At 37.8% G+C, this 16,325-nt stretch overlaps 1 protein-coding gene across 8 annotated transcripts in view; it reads right to left on the bottom strand.

Annotated features, from left to right (window-relative positions):
* Nucleotides 1–1,071: 1,071 nt before the first annotated feature.
* The window catches only part of LOC132633077 (ABC transporter C family member 13), a 31,588-nt gene continuing 16,334 nt past the window's right edge, over nt 1,072–16,325 (bottom strand). For 7 of the 8 annotated variants that reach the window (XM_060349285.1, XM_060349286.1, XM_060349287.1 and 4 more), the window contains 14 exons: nt 6,908–7,188; nt 6,574–6,730; nt 5,904–6,079; nt 5,717–5,828; nt 5,540–5,593; nt 4,747–4,869; nt 4,204–4,302; nt 3,909–4,001; nt 3,705–3,815; nt 3,470–3,631; nt 2,707–2,894; nt 2,359–2,548; nt 2,107–2,274; nt 1,072–1,494 (listed from right to left, as the gene is read on the bottom strand). In XM_060349285.1, the coding sequence (XP_060205268.1) occupies nt 1,414–1,494; nt 2,107–2,274; nt 2,359–2,548; nt 2,707–2,894; nt 3,470–3,631; nt 3,705–3,815; nt 3,909–4,001; nt 4,204–4,302; nt 4,747–4,869; nt 5,540–5,593; nt 5,717–5,828; nt 5,904–6,079; nt 6,574–6,730; nt 6,908–7,188 (1,995 nt within the window). In that variant the 3' untranslated portion in view covers nt 1,072–1,413. Of the gene's footprint in view, nt 1,495–2,106; nt 2,275–2,358; nt 2,549–2,706; nt 2,895–3,469; nt 3,632–3,704; nt 3,816–3,908; nt 4,002–4,203; nt 4,303–4,542; nt 4,870–5,539; nt 5,594–5,716; nt 5,829–5,903; nt 6,080–6,573; nt 6,731–6,907; nt 7,189–16,325 lie in introns of those variants that run through there. The other variant, XR_009579550.1, reaches the window with a different exon arrangement.

The raw sequence follows: 16,325 nt of genomic DNA, 5'->3' as shown, positions 1-16,325 counted from the left end.
AATTGGTGTATGACTTCTTAATGGATTTGGAAAATGACTTGGAATGAGTAATTAATGCTAAGGGTAAAATAGGAAAAATAAATTATTTTTCTCTTAATATGCGGAAGTGAACAAGTAAAAGTAAAAATCTATTTTTGAAATAGTGGACAAGTAAAAATGAATTGAGAGAGTATTATAAATATAATGCCTTATACTCCTTCCGTTCACTTTTACTTGTCCAGTATTCTAAAAATAAATTTTCACTTTTACAGGTCACTTTTAGCATATGAAGAGAAGACACTTTATTTTTTCCTGTTTTACCCTTAGCATTAATTACGCATTCCAAATCATTTTCCAAATCCATTAAGAAGCCATACACCAATTAATATGGGTACTACGGTAAAATATTCACTTCATTTATTATTTTTCAAGAGATGTGCAAAGTTCATAGCGGACAAGTAAAAGTGAACGGAGGATTACTTTGCAATCAAACGAACCCCATAATCTAAAGCCAAGAAAGTTAATCTTGAGTTTCTCTTTCACTATGCTCCAGGCACATTAAAAAAAGCTAATTTTGGCCTTCCTTTTCTTTTTAACTTATGGCCGACGCGCGGATGGTCCACTATAATATGAGCATATGCTAATGACCAAGATTGATCATTGAAAATTTGAATTGATGGAAGCTACTGAAAATAAAATTAGTCCAACTTTGTGTCTCCTTTTGTTGGTCAGTGACCAATGAAAGCATGTAGGAAAAAAAATGTGTCTTATTTCCTTCAAAAGGAAAATCTAACAGAGACTATAGGCTATATCATTTCATTCCGTTCGAGTTGGATAGCCTTTATAGTAATTAAAAGAAACAAAAGAAGAGAAATGATTTTGGAGACCTTTACAAATTTGTTTTAATTTTATGTCTTTTTTATAAGATCTTGATTTTTCACATGAGAGATCTGAAAATGTCATTTTCTTCTATTCAATTTGTAAATTGTCATAATAGATCAATTCCTCAAAAAAAAAAAAAAAAAAAAAAAAGGTTAGGATATCCATATGCTTTGTTGGTTCAGCCTAACATTATATATTGCTCAATCAGTGTGAAAGTCACTCGAAGATAGTTTTACTAAAATGTGAAAAAGAACATCTTAGTGGTACATGTCGTGTAAAAATATTCCCTCGAGTCCATAGAAGTTATAACCTTGAACATTTACCAAGGTTTTTTCCAGCATCATTTCAAGTAAAGATAATGGTTTTACAGCAACTTCATACTTAAAAATTAGTTCAGCACCTTAGTACATTAGCAAGTAGCAACTATTAGAATTAGAAGTAACACAAGATTGAGATTGAAAGCGGATAGTTTCTGAGTAGCTCTACTATACAGCTCCTTCCGGTTGCCAAACTAGTCCACGAAAACTCGAGTCATCATCGGAGATACTTGCATCACATTTTTGAAGCATTGGCAAAGCTGAAAAATATGGATGACTGATCTTCTACAAGAACCCGCGGGTTACCCTGTTCAACCTGTAAAGCAAGAAAAGGAAAGATGAGAAACTGGATAAATCTCAATTTGGATGACATATTAGCATTTTAAATATAGACTTGTACCATGATACGGTCTTTCTTTTTCTATTCCTTTATTAACATGCACCAATTTAACAATCAAAGAATGTCGTAAGGTTGACAGATCAAAAAGATTAAGGCAGTTGACTTCTCTATGAGATGCACCTATTTAACAATTGAAGAATGTTCATTGGACAAATCAACATAGAGTGGATACGCGTTAAATTGAGTGCCAATACTTGTTTGGTTGTTCATATCAGAGCCTTAACGATGGAGGTAAAGCAAGCAAAGCATAAATCAAGTTTGCGATGTAAAACGAAGATTTTTTTCCTAGTGGCTCTACCATGTCAGTGAACGACAATGAAACCATAAACAAATGATGGGCAGAAATAAATCGTTAAGAATAATGACTGACCATTGTGCCGCCCTATTTTCCAGATAAGTAGAATCGTAAATAATTAACACGAAGAGACTTAGTTACCAGTCAGCTAGTTTAGTTATATTCCTATAATTCATTTCATGTGTAGACATAGTTTACACATAGGCAAGTTCTTGTCAAGACAGTAAGTTTACCAGAAACCCTCGATCCAAAATCAGGATATTGTCCATGTTCATAACTGTGGAAATGCGATGAGCAATTGTGATAACTGTCGTTCCCTGGCATTCAGTGGCTAGAGTTTTCTGTAGTTTTGAAGTTGTTTCAGTGTCCACATTTGCCGTGCATTCATCCAAGCAAAGCACCTGCAGAAAAGTGTAAACTGTCAGTACTTCCTCTCCATTTCTCGTACACACCTCCTTAGCAACTCCATTTACACATTATACGACCTTGCAGGACTTGAGGAGAGCACGTGCAAGGCAGAGTAGCTGCTTTTGACCAACAGAAAATGCTGTTCCAGACCCTTTTAGTTGAACATCCAGTCCACCGGCTGCTTCTACCTCCTCCTTGATGTGGCATTTTTCTAGGACACTCCAGATCTCAAAATCCCGATACTCTTGCAATGGATCTAGATTTTTCCTAAGATGTGAAAGGAAGCCATATAGCCAACCAATCATCATTAACATAAACACATGCTTTGGTCAGTGCTGGTGTTACAGAAGGAAAAAAGGAAGGGAATGTTGCAAGACAGTACATCATAGAAGACATAACAAATATTATCTCTCTATGCCATTTACCTTATTGATCCTTCAAACAAAAAAGGAGCCTGGGGAACAACAGCAAAGCTCGAACGAAGATATCTTACAGAAACACTAACAATGTTTACCCCATCAACCATGATAGATCCTCCGCATGTTGGGTAGAGTCGAAATAGGGCATTCAAAATACTGGATTTTCCTGCACCTGTTCTTCCAATTATACCAACCTGATAGATACCAGGACAACCTTTAACTTCAATGTTACTGGAACCGGAGGAGCTAACACTTCAAGAAAAGAAACACAAAATATCACACCACTCGAATCTCATCCCTCCTAGCCATGCCTTGAAATATAGCTTTTGAAACCTTTGATCATCTTGATAACTTCAAAGAAAGGACCCATGACATTGCCCTAGTGCCAGAAAACTCTCCAAGAAAATCCAAACAGAAGTACAGTAAACTTTACAAATTGCAAAAGTACAATTTCTTAGCATATCCATCACGACATTTAAGGGTTGGATAATCCAGATGATAAACTATTACGTTTCTCAAAGCTACCATAAGCATCAATAACCATTAATGACAGGAGAATCCAGATAATGGAAACACCAAACAGTGTTAGGGAATTAGCTTTATCTTCATACAAGGTTCCTGAGAGCACGTCCTTATGTAAAACAAAGAAATTACAATTACTTAATTCCCAACCTTAGACAGTTTTAGGCCATCTTATTGACATGTAATTTTGCAAGTGTTAAATTTTCAACTAAAGGATATGGTAGATATCTAACTTAGACAAACAGACCTGTGTTCCCCCAGCAATGGCAAAAGAAACACCACATAAAGCAGGAGGCAGTTGTGGCTTGTATTTAAGAGTCACATTGACAAAACTGATGTCTCCTTGATGTGGCCATTGTGGATGTAACAGATAACCTCCAACATCTTCTTCTCGAGGAACATCCATATACTAGAATGAGGAGTAAAAAGGAGTTCTCAATTTGTGTGATAAACTTTTATGAATATTAACTCAATTTAGTTACCTGTAAGATCCTCTCAACGGAAACCATCTCTTTTTCTGTTTCCGTGAAACTTGTTAAGAAGCTTCCAAGTAAAGATACAATTGGAGCCGCATATGAGAGAGCCAAACCGACCTGTTCACATAGAATCGGTACATCAAATTCAGAGAAGATTATGATTGCTTTGCAGTAAAGCGTCAAGAGCAAAAGAAGCACTTAGAAACTTACCAACCCTGGAGTACCTAAATTGATGGGGAGGTACTCATGAGAACCAATAACTGCCATCACTGCAATGAATGAGACGATAAAAGCTGCCAGCAACTGAAAATGTTGAAATCTTTCAGTAACAACTATAGCATCTAGTGTCATTATAACATCAATTTTTGAGTATTACAATATGAAGTACACAAATCAGAAATGTGTGCACACCAATGTTCACAAGTCAATTGTCAAACTTAAGAAAATGGTGACATAAAAATAAGTAGTAGTTCCACTATAGTGGCATTGAAAGTGTAACACATACCTGAAGGCGCAGGGAGAGCCACAAACTTGCTGTTACTTCTGAATACGAAGTCCTCTGATATATCATCAGATGCTGATTAAATTTGAGTAGAAAAAGATCCTGCCCAACAATAGAGTTTGTTTGAATTTCCGAATGGAGAAACACGGAGGTTGGACATAAAATTCTCCTTTGGAAAAGTTGGAATACAGAGCATTCAGAAAGATAATTTCCACATAGAGGATAGCAAAGGGTCTTTCTGTCTGGCAATAAGAGGAGTCCAGAAAGTGCTCTTCATGATGCTGTTTACAGAGCATGAGAAAAACTACATTCCTTAATCATGTGACGTACAAGGGAAATTACCAAGCTACTGCCTTTTAACATTCACTGCAACCTTACTGTTCCTCTATGGAATAGGGGTGTTAGACACCTGAAATCTATATGAATGGATAAGCACAAATACAAGCTCTCATTAAATAGGAAAGAAAATTTATATCCTCTAAAAGAAAAGACAGAGATGCTCCTATGGAAGTGAAGCCATTTAATTAAAAAACAGGACACCATTACCTCGCAGTTAAAGCCTCTTATTGTCGATGATCCATCCAGAGTCTCCGTAAAAGATGCATATATAGGTGATCGAGATACACTGTCTAGTCTACGCAACTCACGTGACGTTGACCTGTAGTACAGCTGAAGATCTTATCTTCAGTTATTCTGTCAAATCAAAGTATGGCAAAGTGAAACTACCTATTCCAGTGACAAAGTTTTGCATTCCGCATCAAAATATTTCATATGGAATTTTGAGAAAAAGGTCATCTTAATAACCTCTATTGATATTCTAGTAATGTGGATCAATAGCATGACTTCTCAGATTGTGCTTAACAAGAAAAGACATAAAAAGAGATTTAAAGAGAAACTTTGATTGTTCTATAATGTTCATATTTTAATCAGCATGAATAGGTTAAAACATGCAATGTACTTGCAAAATTTCTACCTATGAATACCCATATATATCTAACAGAAAAATCCCTAGTTTCTTCGAAAATGATATCCCAAGTTTCACTAAGCTATATTGAATAAATATGTTACATAGTGATGCTTCTATTGAAGTAGATGATACATAAATATCAATGTAAAATATAATTGGTTCAAATAGGAGAAGTGACTAGATGATGAAAAAGAGTCTTTCCAAGCTTGGACTTAACCAGTGCATATATATCGAAAGGGGTGCCAATAAGATTTATATCTAAATTTTCCAGATATTATGTACTACAATCTACACCAGGGTGGACATGTGCCTGTGCACTATGTGGGTCCGTCTCTGATAATTAGTGAGATATATAGAAATTTTGTAACATACCTGTAATTTTCTGTAGATGTACCAGAAAGGCATTAACAGCAACAAAAATGTGACCTGCATATATGCATAACCTTTTAGAAACAGAAGTTCTAACAAGCAAAAATTGGACTGCAGTACTTCAAAAAAAATTGTAAAAGAGAAACCGTGAAAATTTCTGCAACAAGGAACTAGCTATACCTGCACGTATGACAGAACTATAGCAATCCCCAACAGGCCAACAAAATTAGCCACAAGAATGTTGAGAATAAAGGGAAGAGAATCGTCAATAGTGTAGAGATCTGATGACAGTCTGTATAGTCCAGTCAGTACACATATTACATGTCAAAAGAAAGAACTTTTTTAAATCTTAGCGTATCTGATGTACCTGTTTATAATTCTTCCAGATGGGTTTAGATCGAAGAAGCTAATAGGCGCACTCATAAGGTTCTGTAATAATCGATCATGCACCTTAACAGCGGCACGTAGACCACCAAATGCAAATGAAAATGCCCTCACTAAAGTTAACAAGGAATTTGCCAGACAGAAAAGAGAGAGTACAGCCTGCAACATCAATAAAACCATTAAGCTAACTGGTAATTGAGAACCATATGGCTAAACATGAGCTGTATATCACCAGATAGGCATGGCGCCTTCTCCAATTCCACCTTTTTTTCATTTGAGATATGAGAGGAGGAAGGGGCTGAAACTAGTTATGTTTAGTACAAGGTGAAACCAGTTATGCTTAGTACAAACTTTGGTGTTGAAAATACTAAGAAAAAATTCACTTTCTTCAGAAACCGAATTATTGCTTCTGAGATTAGGCCCAATAGAATTCTAAGAAAGCCTCGTGCCATCTCAAAATGAGATCTTCTCTTCTCTTGATAATAGGAGAAGTAGGAGAAGAATATATGAAGCAACACCAGAGCTCTTCACTATTCTTCTACTTTAAGGTGAGTCCTACAACAATCCTTGATACTCCGAGTAAAGGAAAATAAAGCTGGGGAAAGAAAATGACTTGGTGATGATCTTCAGAATTTAAGTAGTTGGCTAGTTACCAGGTAAAAAGTTGTTGAATAAGCTTTCTGGTTTCTTCCACTTGCATCAACCCAGTACGAGAGCCACATATCATTTCCATTACGAGAAGCTTGCATGAAAACCGCAGAGAGGCATGTTAAAACTGTGATGAACCAACCAGCAAAAGCAGCATAGCTCCTGCAAGACATAAAATGATAAAATCATCAAACTGAAAATATGTTACTGGCAGGATCGTTCCATATCTTATCAAATGGCTATATGGATAGTGAGAATCCATATGCAACTACAACTCGGTTGGGATTGAGGTGTAGCTGTTGAAGAATTACTTCACGCTAAAAGAAATTGACAACTCACTTGTATACAATGACTTCGACTTTTCCTTCATTCCGAGCCTCTGATTCATCAGTCACTTGATTTCCATCAGGAGTACAGATAAAATCACCCTCTGAAATTTTCTGCTGGATCTCACTAGAAATATTTGATCTTTTATCCTGCTGTTGAACTTCAGAACAACTGCTAAGTTCATCGATTGTTGAGAATGCTACATCAGAGGGGCAAGAAAACTCAATTGGATTTCCCACCCACTTTACATGTCCTTTATCCATCATAATTACCAAGTCTGCGGCAGATATTGCCTGTAAAGTAAATGAATAAATTAGTATATGTAAGCCAAGCAGTACTTTAGATATCTTAAATGAATGTTCCTCTGAATTGCCAACGTCTAGTCAATTTATTAACAGAGATGTTAGCTGTGCCTGAGATTACTGCATCTTTTCTGATTATAAATGCTTTTCTAGTTCTGTCTTGAACAAGAGATTACAAAACAGAAATGCACCTTTTCTAATTATTGATGCATTTCCAGTTCTTTTTTTTTACCTAGAGTTCTCAAAAATGCCAATATACAATCATTGCTTCATCAACATAATTTTGGTGCATGAATCAGCATCATGTCATTAGATAGAAAAGACGAATAACACTGCATATATAAATTTTCCAGTGATGCACCGGGGTCAATTGAGAGTAAATTTTAAATCAGGTCTTACACTTGACGTAGAGATCCTTGTTCAAATGAGCCATTTTCATTTAAAACAGGAAATAACTATTACTATTATGTACTTGACTACAATTCAGAATTAAGAAACAATTGTTCTGTAACTTTGATCACTATTAGCTGTGTTGACACCCAATTTTGTCCCTATTTTTTATTTAATTTACTCGGGGTCCTAAATCTACTGACGAACTAAATACTTTATTTTCATTACTCTTATTTTTTAAACATTACGAGCATTACTTTATCACAAATTTTAAACGGTTAGTCATCGTTTCATTTTCGGGTCTGAAATCGTTAAATTAATTACAAGACAACACTTTGTAAAATCCTTACTTTCTATATACTAATTACTATTTATCTACCATAATAAATATGGTACTAGTTATTAAATTAGAAGCCCGAAAATAATTAAAATAGCGGAGGAAGGACCAACAATTTTCAGTCAAATTAATGGCCCAAAATACCAATACAATATCATTCCCCTACTCAAATAAACAACCCATATTTTAATACCCAACCCACATTTATGTCAGCCCATATTTGAATTAATAGACCGGCCCAAACGAATTATTGACCAGCCCATTACCCGACCCGGTCCAGCCCATCCTTTTCTCCTTTACCCTAATCCCTCTTCTCCTCTTTCTCCTTCTCACCCGCCTCCTTCGTCCTCTCTCTCTCTCTCACCCTAACTCCTTCTTTCTCCCATCGCCGCCGCACTTCCACCTTTCCCTTCCACTGTCGCTTCGCCTCCCTCGCCTTCCTCCACATTCGGTTTGGGCTAAGGTCCAACGTGAACTATTCTTCTCCGAAGCCCAACAGAGGCCTAGATCTAGAAAAAGAGATTGTTGGGCCGAAGCCCAACAGCTACGCTCACAGCAGTCCTAAAATGGGCTGAGTCCATTTAACTTATTTGCTCTTCCATTTCATTTTGTGCGTTTAATTTGTGTTGTATGACTAACACTTTTTGTTTTGTTAATTTAGATGAACTTTAGCGAATTAGTGGAGTTTAGTTTAATAAGAAGTAGTTAATTTAAAAGAGAGCTAACAACTAATTCATGGATATTATTATTATTTTATATAGTATCCTTACTATTTATTTTGGAATGATTGATTTTAAAATATTATGACTACGTATTTTGGAGAATCAAGATTTACTCTTATTATCTTAGAAGTTTAAAACGTCACAAATTTTACATAACATTAGCTCATTCTAAATAAAAAGGCAAACTAATTTAACGGATAACTCTTTCACTTTAGTTCATTTCAAACACTTGAAATACACATTTGTTAAAACATTAATATTAATCTTGCAATAACTTTACAAATACATTTTTAATTTGCAAGTTGGCGTAATTCATATTCCGAATACGTATAAACATTACTCATTTCCTTTTCTTTTGGTTTATTTATAACTAAAATCTTTTTATTAAATCACTACTTTTCTACAAGTTTTACTTTAAACATTTTTCTTCTATCTAAAACTTTAGCAATACTTTCAAGATATTCTCTTAAATATTTTATAATACTATATTTACATTTAGCCTAATTAATTTTAAGTCCGGTCGGTCAACCATTGTTAATGGGTCTTAAAGGGTGCCTAATACCTTCTCTTTAGACTAATTGAACCCTTACCTAGAATCTTAAGTTTCGCAGACTTAAACAGAGTTAACTTTAAACATAACTTTAATAAACTTTAGGTGTCCTAATTCACCATAAATAATTAGGTGGCGACTCCTTAACACAAACCAAAACAGGAATCTCCAATATGTCGTACTTCTACTTTAACTCTCCAGGGTTAAAAATAGGGTGTGACAGCTTGGCGACTCTGCTGGGGAACACTTAGGTTCTAACCATAACGGATTTATATTTAATTAGGATTTGTGTGCTAACTTTATTTTCTTAAACTATTTTCACGTGTTATAACTGTTTATCTGCTATTAATTGTTTGTTTGATATAAATTGTTTAAATGTTACTGCTTTGATAAACTGTCATTCCGTTCATATTTCCTCCACTTCTGGAAAATTCACACATATTCACACACTTAAAACGGCTTCGCGGTTCGCGCCCGTTCACTATTAAATTACCTTTTAGTTGGATCGATCTTGTGGATTTAGTCGATCAGCGGTGCAGTCGACGGCCACGGACTTTCCACTCCCAAGTTGTCCGCTTGGGGGAACCTTGTGTCATAGGAAGCCAACTCTTAGTCAGCCTAAGATAGAGCTAAACCAACACCCTTTACTAAGAACATACATTTTTGACCTAGGAGGTTTAATACCCTTGGTGTATTAAACTCATTAGACGACTTTACCCAAACGTCCAATTGGGTTCACGACCCCGAGTGACACCAATCATACTTATGTGCATGTTTGAAGGATAACTGTGCCTAAATATTGACTAGTTGCTCTAATTAATTAAACTTTAGGAAGAAGGGAATGACTAACATTTCTATGACAGGTATGCATCGGAATATAACAAATGACGAAGATCAAGGGTATCACAAATGGAGCTAGAAGTTAGACATAGAAATTTTATTTACTTTATTTAGATTAGGAAACACTTTATGTTGTATTCATTTGACATGTAATAAATATTACATTATCTTGTACTTTATTTTGGGAAATAGAATTCGTTTAATTAATCAAAGCAACGGGATGACATATTATGGCACACTTTACCCTTCAAACAAACGTTAGGCCTACCTCTGGCACAAAGAGGTCACATGTATGTTAGGACACGTTGTTGCTTGATATGCTTGTTTGACAACTTGTTTGACTCTATTTGATGAATTATTTGCTACATGACTTACTTGACTTTACGTGATAATGACTTTACCTAGATATGTTCATGAGACTAACATCGTTTATACTTCTTTTATCTTATTCCCAAAAGAGAGTTGATTCGTGTTGACACTCGATGGCCGACCATCCTTACATCACAAGGTCAAAGACGTCATCGTTACCTGAACGTAGTTGGGTTGTTCAAGGAAATGAAATTACTATGTCTAATCCGGCCGCATCTATTTCGACTGGTGTGGAAAACATCGTGATCTCTAGCGATCCGCCCGAGACTTCCGAACACGGAACTACTATTCAATGGGATGAACATATCGCCCGCCTGACTCAAGAAATTGAGAATCTACGTGGAGAACTAAATCGGGTTAGGGACTTGACCAATTTATCCATCACACTCCAAAATTCACCTTCTGAACCTAGCAATACTGCACCAGAACTACCTCGTTTCCCATCACTCGAATCCCCAGTTCCTGAGCATTTTCCTCCCCAAAACAATGCACCTACCAACCTACCTCCGATCACCCCCGCAAATCCACCAAATCCATCATCCGCTTATACTCCCCCACAAAGTCAACCGCCCACTTACACTAACTATACTCTTCCACAAGGTCAACCACCCACTTACACTAACTCTACTCCTCCACAAAATCAACCACCCACCTACACTGCCTATGCTACTCATAATCCACCAGTCGTCAACCCACCAAATCAATCACTAGGTCATACTCCTTACATTCCTTTACCCACCAACACTAACCCACTGCCCACAACTACTCCTATAAACCCACCAGATCAACCACCTATAAACGCCACTTATAACACGCCACCCCTTGTCCAGAACACCCCCATCGTCCAAACTTATCCAACCCAGCATATGCACGGGGCACACTTTGTCACCCCAAATGCACAATATGTTCCTCCGGTATATGCCACAGAAACACAAGCCTTTACCAACCCAGTAACAGTCAGGTTCCAACCCGAGGTAGATCAATACGAAGAAATGGAAAAGGATGCAAAGGCAGGGGCAGATAACATATTGCTAAAAGAGATCCACAGTCTCAAAGAAGCAATGAGAAACCTTCAAGTTGCTAGGGGAACCAAGAGTGTAGAATACGAAGATCTCTGTGTTCAACCTGACGTCGATTTACCCGTAGGCTACAAACCGCCGAAATTTGATACATTCAATGGAACAGGCGACCCTCATACACACTTAAGGGCTTATTGTGACAAATTGGTTGGAGTGGGCAGAGACCAGAACATAAGGATGAAGCTCTTCATAAGAAGCTTATCTGGCGAAGCACTTACTTGGTATACACAACAGGACGTCCGTAAATGGCGTGGTTGGAGTGACATGGCGCAAGACTTTATGGACAGATTCAGTTTCAATACCGATATCACGCCGGATAGAGTCTACATGACTAAGTTGACTAAGAAAGTAGCTGAGACATTCCGCGAGTACGCGTTACGTTGGAGATCAGAAGCAGCCAGGGTTCAACCTCCGATGAATGATAGAGAAATGACTGCTACCTTCATTGAATGCCAAACTGGCATATTTTACGAGAAAATGATAGGTATGATGGGACAAAAATTCACAGAAGTTGTCCGAATGGGAGAAGCCTTAGAAGAAGGAATCAAATCGGGGAAAATTCAGGATCTTATTGCTTTACAAGCAATAAACAAAGCTATTCAATCTGGTTCTATCAACGGGATTAAAAAGAAGAAAGAAGATGTCACTGCAGTCATGAACATCCAAAGGCATGAGCCGAGTCAAGCCATTCCATACTTTAGCCACCCACAACAACCTTTCTTCCCTTACCACTACCCTGAACCCTACCAAGCTCCACTATCTCCTTACCCTGTCTACAACACCCAAGCTAACTACTACCAACCCCGACCACCTCCACATCAAAACCCACGTCCGTATAAACCCAACCAAGCTCCAGCTTACCAAAATCGACCACATACTATACCTACAGCCCGTCCAAACCCTGACATCAAAAACACCCGTAATTACACTCAGATCGCTGAACCCTTGGCTCAATTGTTCGAAAGAATGAAAGCAGCAGGCATAATACAACCGATTGAGGGAAAAATTCCCGAGCCTATCCCGAAATGGTTTGATGGTTCCAAACGCTGTGCATACCACTCTGGAGTTGTTGGGCACGCCACTGAAGATTGCTATGGGCTTAAAAACAAAATCGAAGCCCTGATTAAGGAAGGAGTAATCCAGCTCGCTGAAGCTAAGCCCAATGTGGTCAACAATCCTTTGCCTGCTCACGGAGATGCCAAGATTTGAAGGAGTCCATTGCGGAAAGGGACATGTCATCAACTTTTGTCGTCCCCGTGAACAATCCAAAGACAGACACTCATGAAGATTACTGCTACAGCTACTCACAAACTCGAGACACCTATCACACGAGGTGCCGAACCAGGGGAAATTCTGAAGAATTGGACTTGTACTCCGTCCCCGATCCGTCGGGAGCCTTGGTAGCATGAACATGTAGTGAACTTGTCTTCTTTTATTGATGCTTGAACCGTACCCAAAATTTTGTTTGTTTTGCTTCACCTTATGGAAGCTTGAATTGCAAAAACTATGAATGCATTTTCTGATTTTTCTTAATCATCTATTTTATACTATAATTATCAAATTTGCCAATTCTACGATTGTGACATGAAATAAACGAATAGACAAATCCCGAGAGAGTGACAAAGAAACTAGAGGACAAGACAAGATTCCACTCAAAAGAAATTGAAATAGCCGATAGGTGATGACATAAGCCTGAAAGCTAGCAATCCAAGAAGAAATCAAAAGACGACATTAGGTAAGACAACCTAGTTTGCAACCTTTCCTTTAACAACCGGTACGAACTATGCTGACCTGATTCCTTTGGTGGGATACGTAGGCAGCCCACAAAGGGTTCGGTTGCTTTACAACAAAAAAAAATCCAAAAAATATCTTATCCGTGCGAACTACGCTTGACCTGATTCCTCGGTGGATACGTAGGCAGCCCACATAGGGACTCGGTCATACTAGGTTAGAATTTTTTCCATTTGCATGCATACGAACTACGTTCTGACCTAATTCTCATGGTGAGATACGTAGGCAGCCCACATAGGGTTCGGTTGCGCTATAACAGAAAATCCAAAAAATCCTTACATAAAGAAAACCACACAAGGTCTTATTCCCTCGGCGGGATTCGTAGACTATCAACATACAGGTCAATCATATTTAGATACAAATCCTACAAACCTTTTAGCCATTTGCATAGCAGAACTACGCCGACCTGATTCCCTTGGTGGGATACGTAGGCAATCCACATCGGGTTCGGTCCTTTTATTAGAAAACTTCAGACCATTTTGTTACGAACTCACGAACTACGTTCTGACCTGATTCCTTGGCGGATACGTAGCCAACCTATACAAGGTTCGGTCACGACATAGCATAGGTTTAGTATACCCTTCTGAATCAAAACTGGGGCATGTTTTGAAAAGATATAGACAAAAGAACAATTGTGCATCGGCAAGATTAAGGCTACCAGACAGGAAGTATTATGAACCAATTACTTTAGAAGTGTCACAATCCGAAGTTGGCAGAATATTTTACAACTTACATACATAAATTTACATATATATCTTTCCTTACGTACATACATTTACATATACATATTTCACAACTTATCTACATATAGTTACATTTCCTTATACATATTCTTATATACCTACCTTTCAAATGAAATACTTTCTTTCAATCATTTTCACTACTGTTCATTCTACCGAGGCTTAAATAGAGGCCACAAGATCCAAACAAACAGGATGAATGGAGCGCCAACAAAGTCAAGCTTCGAGTCAACACGAATCAACTTCCCCCTCCCAAACTAAGAATTTTTCTTTGAGTGCAGGAACTTAAAATCACAAGATCAACAGTCAAGTCTATCAATCAGGGCCATTGTGCCTCACCTCAAGAGCCATCCGAATTTACTTCCAACCTTATCTTTTAATTTATTTTTATCAAAATAATTTTATAACTTTATACACCTGTTTTGTAGGTTGACGAGGTTGAAGGCGAATTAAATCAGGATTACGTGTCCTGAATTTGGCTTGTCACGATACCATCAACATCATGAGCCAGACGGCTATTCCATCACTTTACTCCGTACTTTATCAATTATTTTATCATATACTTTACCAGCTTTAATCATTTTTTTTTTTTTTGCAGGAATTATTGTCAAGTCCCCGAAGACAACCGGAGACACATCATCAAGTCCCCGAAGACAACCGGAGACACATCATCAAATCTCCGAAGACAACCGGAGACACATCATCAAATCTCTGAAGACAACCGGAGATGTTCATTCAAGTCTCTGAAGACAACCGGAGACAGATCATCAAGTCCCGAAGACAACCGGGCATCACTTGGCTATACTGCCTCATATGCATAAGCCAGACGGCTACACATCATCAACTCTAACGATTTTATCTTGAACTTTACAGGAATATCATCAAGTCCCCGAAGACAACCGGAGACATAGCATCAAGTCCCCGAAGACAACCAGAGGCATAGCATCAAGTCCCCGAAGACAACCGGAGGCATAGCATCAAGTCCCCGAAGACAACCGGAGACATAGCATCCAGTCCCCGAAGACAACCGGAGACATAGCATCCAGTCCCCGAAGACAACCGGAGACGCATCATCAAGTCCCCGAAGACAACCGGAGACATCGCATGGCTATACGGCCTCACTCACATAAGCCAAACGGCTACACACTTACTTTACTCTATACTTTATCGCTTTATTTCATCATCTACTTTACCTATTTTAACGACTTTACCTATTTTAACGACTTTACCTTAAATTTTGCAGATATCATTTATCATCGAGTCCCGGAAGACAGCCGGAGGCCTTATCACTATCATCTTGAACTGCAACTAGAGATATTATTGCATCCTCAGCATACACATCACGCATTCATTCAAGTCCCTGAAGACAACCAGATACAACATTGGCCACACGGCTTCATTTTCATTCCCACACTCATATTTACTATCATTTTACACTCTTTATAATTTCAACTTTATTACTAATTTTGACATGAATTTCAGTTTTGGCAGAAAGTACAACCTGCAGAGGCGCGACACAACGTGGAACTTTATCTTACGCAGTGAACTGGGGCAAATTTGCTGAAGAGGATTACCAAACTCACAAGCATAGGTCAATTTCTCTTTCATATTCCCCACCAAAACTGTATTTCAATCAACTACAATCTCATATTCCTTTCTACATCCCCAGCGTTTCCGTAACTCAACACTGGGGCATCTTTGAAGAATTTACGCCGTGTCTAGAAGAGTCCTACTTATGGGTGTGTTGTGCACCACATTTATAATTAGGAGGCTATAAGCATATGTTCCATTCTTGAACGTTCTCGTCACCTGTCTACAACCCCCCGCAAGATTATGAATCCGCAAAAAACTTTCGAACTACACATGGCCTGATTCTCGTGCAGCCCGAGATATGTAGGCAACTCAAAAAATGAGATTCGGCCATAATTTTCCATAATTCCTGCGGTCCTCACAATATTTTCCATCAATTTTCCTTTATTACAAATTCATATTCGTTGGCCCAAACAAAATTGGCTACTACGTCAACTTCTTCGCCCGAAGATTCTTACATCATCTCCGGTCGAAGAGGGGCATCTGTTGACACCCAATTTTGTCCCTATTTTTTATTTAATTTACTCGGGGTCCTAAATCTACTGATGAACTAAATACTTTATTTTCACTACTATTATTTTCACTACTCTTATTTTTTAAACATTACGAGCATTACTTTATCACAAATTTTAAACGGTTAGTCATCGTTTCATTTTCGGGTCTGAAATCGTTAAATTAATTACAAGACAACACTTTGTAAAATCCTTACTTTCTATATAC

The sequence above is a fragment of the Lycium barbarum genome, chromosome 3 (assembly GCF_019175385.1).
Source record: "Lycium barbarum isolate Lr01 chromosome 3, ASM1917538v2, whole genome shotgun sequence".
NCBI classification, from domain to species: Eukaryota; Viridiplantae; Streptophyta; class Magnoliopsida; order Solanales; family Solanaceae; genus Lycium; species Lycium barbarum.
The sequence above is the reverse complement of the archived record's forward strand: the minus strand, read 5'-3'. Positions and strand labels throughout refer to the sequence as shown.